This window comes from Triticum urartu, chromosome 7A (genome assembly GCF_056163025.1).
Source record: "Triticum urartu cultivar PI428250 chromosome 7A, HENAU_Tu73, whole genome shotgun sequence".
Classification (NCBI taxonomy): Eukaryota; Viridiplantae; Streptophyta; class Magnoliopsida; order Poales; family Poaceae; genus Triticum; species Triticum urartu.
Window position 1 is genome coordinate 64,553,707 of NC_141879.1, and position 5,844 is coordinate 64,559,550.

Consider the following 5,844-nt stretch of genomic DNA (forward strand, 5'->3'; position numbering starts at 1 on the left):
TAGAAGGAGAACTAAGAGGTTCAGGGGTGATATGGATGACCTGGCTGGATACACTGGCATGAAACAATTTGGTAGCGGTCATTTCATGGAGGCTCCTGACATTATCAACTGTGGGGTGTGCGGTGAAGGGGGACATAATGAGCGGACATGCAAGAATAAGAAAACCAAAAAAAGAAAAACAAGTCGTGGAGGCGGCACCGATGGTGAACGAGGTGGAAGAGGTGACGGTGGTGGTGGTCGAGGAAGCACAAGTGTCAGAGGTGGTAGTGGTGGTCGTAGAGGGAGCACAAGTGCTAGAGGTGCTAGTGTTCATAGAGGGAGTTCAAGTGCTAGAGGTGGTGGTCGAGCTAGCACAAGTGCTAGAGGTGGTGGTCAAGCAGGCACAAGTGCTAGAGGTGGTGGTGGTCGGAGAGGAAGCACAAGTGCTAGAGGTGGTGGTGGTCGTAGAGGAATGGTTGATAATGGATCGGCCTTCGGTTATTTGCTTAATCCAGATGGTTGATCTAATAATAATGGTATATTATTTGTTCATACAATTCCTAGCATTTATTCATTTACTGTATTTACGCATTTACTCTCTTTATGTCTTGTGCTAACAATTGTTCTTTTTGTAGGCATGGCTTCATTCGGTTCCAGGACGAGGCCGGCGTGCGCGGACCAAGAGGACATGCCGAAGACATGGATGGAGGCCAGTTTGGACAAGGAGAAGGAGAAGGATGTGCCCACACCACCATGTTGGTGTGGTGATGTTTGCAAGCTGAAGGTGTCCACTGACTGCAACAAGTCATGGACAGAAGGTAGAAGGTTTTTCGTGTGTCCCAACTATGCACATGATCGTCGAAGGCCAACTAACGCATATGACATACCACCGGTATGTTAGGTGTACATACAAAAAACATCAACAAGTTGTCACTCATATGTCTAACAAAATCATGGTTTATATGTAGTCCCCTCCTCCACTTTGCAAGTACTTCACTTGGATAGATCATGAGGTACCAAAAGATGTCCAAAAGGACCAACGTCGAGATTGGTTACGGAGGCAGCGCCTATTCGAGGAGTCCTATGCACGGGGATTGGAGCGGGAGCGTCGTGAGAAGGAGGCTCGTGAGCGCAAGAAGCGTGAACAAGAGAGGGCACGCAAAGAGAAGGAGGCTCGTCAAGAAGAGAGGGCAAGAAAACTTGCAAGGGCTCGTGATGCACGAGAGGAGGACGAGGCACGTGACAAGAAGGAAAAGTGGCCCCGTATTACTCACAAGACTTTGTTTAATGTATGAACTTGTTATTCGAGACCTTGTGTGGTCATGAACTACTTATGTCATTCGAGACATCGTGTGTGAACTTGTTATTCGAGACCTTGTGTGGTCATGAACTACTTATGTGCAAACTATGCTTTGTTCATATTTTTGTTTGATTTCCAATGTTTAAAAATGTGTGCAACAAGTTTAAAAGAGAGCACTTTGCCTAGTTTGCAAATGTGCACACCCAGACGCCAGGGTTCCTGGCGTCTGGGTCCCTATCCAGAGAGCATTTTCCCAGTTTGCAAATGTGCACAATCAGACGCCAGGGTTCTTGGCGTCTGGCTGTGCACTTATGCAAACAGGAAAAAAGCTCTCTGGATAGGGACCCAGACGCCAGGGACCCTGGCGTCTGGGTGTGCACACTTGCAAAATGCTCTCTGGATCGGGCATCAGACAGATCAGACAGGTGTCTGTTTACCTGCACGAGCAAAACGATCCAGACGCCAGGGACCCTGGCGTCTGGGTCCCTATCCAGAGAGCTTTTTTCCTATTTGCATAAGTGCACACCCAGACGCCAGGGTCCTTGGCGTCTGGATCGTTTTGCTCGCCAGGTAAACAGACACCTGTCTGATCTGTCTGATGCCCGATTCAGAGAGCATTTTGCAAGTGTGCATAGCCAGACGCCAAAGACCCTGGCGTCTGGGTCCTTATCCTATCCAGAGAGCAAATATCGTGTGGATAAGATTCTTTGGGCCCACCTCTACCCCTCTCATCCATTCATCTCCACCCCACCTCTACCCCTGTCATTCCTTTCATCTCCACTCACTCTCACTCTCACCTCTAGCCCTCTCGTCCACTCACTCTCATCCAGTACCATAACCCCCCTCAAATCTCTCACGAATCGGTCCGGTTTCACCGTTGGATCTTCAGGATTTCGAAACTAGAAGGTAAATCAACTACACCCCCACTTATTGGTTGGTTTCAGGATCTCCGGTATCATAGTTTTGTGTAAACCCTAGTTTGTTTGTTTTCCTCGTGGTTTAATGTATCATAGGTTAGGTACTAAGAGATTTGTGTGTTGTAGATGGCTAATGGTACTCAGTGGGTGCTTAGCCCTGTTGTTCATGTCCAAGGCTTTTCTCCATGTGTTGTGCAAGTTAGTGAAGTGGACCTCACTTTTGATTGGTTGAAGACTAAATTCATGTTGAAGCAAGGGTTGAAGGAAGAGGATTTTGTGTATTACGTCAGCAGGAAGCAGTCAGATGGCCCCGGAGAAAGAAAATTGGTTGACATAACTGATGATGACAAGATTCAAGAAATGCTGCAAGAATGGAAATGGAAAAGGGTTATTGACTTGCATTGCTACAGGAAACCGAGTTATATGTGATGTTCATGTCGTTTCAACTATCGTGGACCATCATGGTCATGAACTACTTATGTCATTCGAGACTATTTGTGTAATTTGAGATTATGTGATGAACTTCTCATTCGAGACTATTTGTGTATTTTGAGATTATGTGATAACTATGCTTGTCATTTGCTATTATGTGAACACTAATGTTTGTCATTCGATACTATAGGTGTTTGCTAGAACAAAATATCTATGTCATTCCATACTATAGGTGTTTGGGTGCTAGAACAAAATATGAACAAAATGAAAAAAGTACCACACCAGGTCCAGACGCCAAGGACCCTGGCGTCTGGGTGCCCTGTTTCTGCTGTCCAGGACTCTGCTTTTGCTTCCAGTCGACCCCCAGACGCCAGAGACTGTGGCGTCTGGTCCCCTGACTTGAAACCAGACGCCAAGGACCCTGGCGTCTGGGACCCTGTAGATTATTTTGAACTTGCTGTTTGACACAAGAAGATAGCACATATATATTCATATGATAGGTTCATACAACACAGAAGATAGCACATTTCACACAACTTTCACCATGACAAATGTAAGCATACAAACGACAAGTTCATAGATTTTTCATCACGACAAATTCAAGCATACATAAGACACCAAGTGCATACATATGGTACCAAGTGCATACATAAGACACCAAATTCAAGACAACCTAAGAAGTTTTTAGCAAGACACCAAGTTCATGCATACAAACGCCACCTAGTTCATGCACTTCCAAACAAAAAGTTCACTTCCTCCTTCCTCTCTTCACAATGGTTGCAAGTGTAGGCTCCTCCTCTTCGCTAGCCTCCTCCTCCTCCTCGTTGTATGCCTCCTCCTCCGCCTCAATGTTGGCCTTATATCTTTGCATTCCTGTTGGGATAAGCTGATGAGGATACTCCGGACTATGGAATTGTGTATTCCATGTCTTCTTTCTACCTTTCTTGCCTGGTGTCTTAGCTATGGCTTTGCCTTTCCTAGAGCGAGCATTGCCTTGTGTCGGTTGTGTAACCTGTGATGGTTGTGGAGCATCAACATCATACTCATGATCCTCTTGATGTGTTGCATCATACTCATGCTCCTCATCTTGTGTTGGCTCCTCTTGATGTGATGGCTCCTCTTCATGGACCTCCTCCTCCATGTCCTCATCGTTCTGGATATAACGCCGTCTATTAGCTCTGGCGCGGGTACCAGGTGCATACACGTCACTGGACTAAGCACCATGGCAAGAAAGCATTGCTGCCATCTTATGGAACCGCTTCTTGAACTTCTGCAACAACACAAAATATGCTATGATATGAGATACAAATAAATAATCCGCGAAAAGAAACTTTTACAATATATTGATCACACCTCCATCGTGCTCCTAAGAGTCCTCTCAGATAATACACCACCAGGTGGATGACTCAGTGCAACATTGGCATCGTTGACGCACAGAAGCAACGATCTGCCCTGCAATTCATGAACAAACCAAACTTATGTATTTGAAAGAAGACAACATGATGCATGCAAGTTTGTTAGAATAGGTCAAACAGACTACCATTTCATCATGCATCGGTGCATAGTCAACGTGAGCCCCTCTGGTGTCTCTCACAGCCGTGTTGAAGGTATGATAACCTTCTGCAGTCTCCAGGTCTTCAGACACCAACTCCGACCACTCCTCGTGAGTCCAACCAAGCTTTAGCTTTAACCGATAACGATCCGCATACCACACTTGATACTTCTGATATGCTGACTGATTGTGAGGTCTATTCTCTGATTGCACTAGTGTGTCTCTTTGATTCCAAAATTCTATCCATGCACGGTGTTTGTTTGCCCAATCTGATATATCCTGATTGTTCCTTCGATCGAACCTACAAATGATGCACGGAACAAAGCATTAGCAAACATTGACTTATTCAATACTCTACTACATACTCAAGGCATGCTTGCTCACCGATGCAGAGATAGCATTTCCTCCTTGCTCTCCTCAATTGGAATATCTTGTCTTCTTCCAAATTGTCTTGCCACACGGTCTACAAAGTGCCACTCGACTGCGAAGAAGCATATCATTGGGCACCTCGCCCGCCAAAGATGGCTATCACGCGTGCTCATCTCATTAAGATCAAAGTCACGATCTTCCACATAAGGCAACCAATATACCTGCAAAACAAAGAGATACATTGTTAGCTACAAGTTTCATTCTTGACTAAATTTTATCTCATCGAACTTCTCAAAACCTGCTCAGCAGTCAAGGTGTCCAGCTCGTTCATATAGCAATTGTATCGCACATGCGAGCTTCCTGTGTAGACTGTCACTTGTTCCCAATAGTAAGCAAGCGTAGGGCGCCGATATGGATCATCATCATGCAACCCGTCATGATTACCCCGTGGGTTTGCCATGAGGGGGTTCTTGAATTCGGGTCGTCCAACCGGGATCCGCTCCCACATCCACACGGATAGGCTCCAAACAAACCCAGACAATGAGGATGTATCTCCCTTCCTCCGACACGCCAAGTCAAGCTGCAATCAAACAAACATGTTAGATATGGAGGCGCATGACAAATGCAAGATAAATGGTTGCAAATATCTCTTACCTGACGATACAAATATGCTAGTGCGGCCGAACCCCAGCTATACTGGGTATCCCAGTTATTGAGTAGCTCCAAGAACATCCAGAGGGCTGAGTTCCCGGTTGCATCTGAGAAGACTACCTTGGTTAGTACATACCAAAGATAGGCCCGCGCGTACTGCTGCACAACCACGTCATTGGCATCCTGAGGGCACGGATTGGTGTTTCCTCTGACCATTTTTAGCCAAGAATGCCTCACTTTCGCGGTATCGGCCTTGCCTTCCTGAGGGCCCTCGGGCTGAACGCCAATTAAATCGGCAATCCGTTCTCGCCAATTACCCACGCTGACACGACCGGTAACAGCTTGTCCGTTGATAGGAAGGCCGCTTATCATAGCCATGTCCTGTAGGGTCATCGTCATCTTGTTGGGTTTTGTAGTAATTTCAAAAAATTTCCTACGCACACGCAAGATCATGTGATGCATAGCAACGAGAGGGGAGAGTGTTGTCTACGTACCCAACGCAGACCGACTGCGGAAGCGCTGACACGACGTAGAGGAAGTAGTCGTACGTCTTCACGATCCAACCGATCAAGCACCGAAACTACGGCACCTCCGAGTTCGAGCACACGTTCAGCTCGATGACGATCCCCGGACTCCGATCCAGC

The 5,844-nt window shown here is 46.4% G+C and overlaps 2 protein-coding genes across 2 annotated transcripts; one reads left to right on the forward strand and one right to left on the reverse strand.

Annotated features, from left to right (window-relative positions):
- The first annotated feature begins 616 nt into the window (after positions 1–616).
- Positions 617–3,093, forward strand: LOC147957818 (uncharacterized). Its single transcript, XM_087531858.1, has 4 exons — positions 617–871; positions 948–1,268; positions 2,323–2,614; positions 2,861–3,093. Exons 1-4 carry the CDS (start codon positions 617–619, stop codon positions 3,091–3,093), a joined length of 1,101 nt encoding a protein of 366 aa, XP_087387984.1.
- Positions 3,094–3,397: 304 nt separating this feature from the next.
- On the reverse strand, positions 3,398–5,438 carry LOC147957819 (serine/threonine-protein phosphatase 7 long form homolog). The gene is made up of 6 exons (XM_087537163.1): positions 5,204–5,438; positions 4,848–5,129; positions 4,565–4,770; positions 4,169–4,481; positions 3,982–4,080; positions 3,398–3,898 (listed from the first exon to the last, which is right to left on the reverse strand). The coding sequence occupies exons 1-6, from the start codon at positions 5,414–5,416 to the stop codon at positions 3,842–3,844; spliced, it is 1,170 nt and encodes a 389-aa protein (XP_087393289.1). The 5' UTR covers positions 5,417–5,438; the 3' UTR covers positions 3,398–3,841.
- Between the last annotated feature and the right edge of the window lie 406 nt (positions 5,439–5,844).

What these genes read in the sequence shown, in the direction of transcription:
- LOC147957819 (XM_087537163.1), bottom strand. Translation starts at nt 5,416, where the DNA reads ATGGTCAGAGGAAACACCAATCCGTGCCCTCAGGATGCCAATGACGTG. An exon ending in ACACCTTGACTGCTGAGCAG is followed by an intron (nt 4,771 to 4,847) that starts GTTTTGAGAAGT and finishes TTTGTTTTGCAG; the next exon opens with GTATATTGGTTGCCTTATGT. An exon ending in CACCGATGCATGATGAAATG is followed by an intron (nt 4,081 to 4,168) that starts GTAGTCTGTTTG and finishes CATGAATTGCAG; the next exon opens with GGCAGATCGTTGCTTCTGTG.
- LOC147957818 (XM_087531858.1), top strand. Translation starts at nt 617, where the DNA reads ATGGCTTCATTCGGTTCCAGGACGAGGCCGGCGTGCGCGGACCAAGAG. An exon ending in ACGCATATGACATACCACCG is followed by an intron (nt 872 to 947) that starts GTATGTTAGGTG and finishes GTTTATATGTAG; the next exon opens with TCCCCTCCTCCACTTTGCAA. An exon ending in GCATTGCTACAGGAAACCGA is followed by an intron (nt 2,615 to 2,860) that starts GTTATATGTGAT and finishes TCCATACTATAG; the next exon opens with GTGTTTGGGTGCTAGAACAA.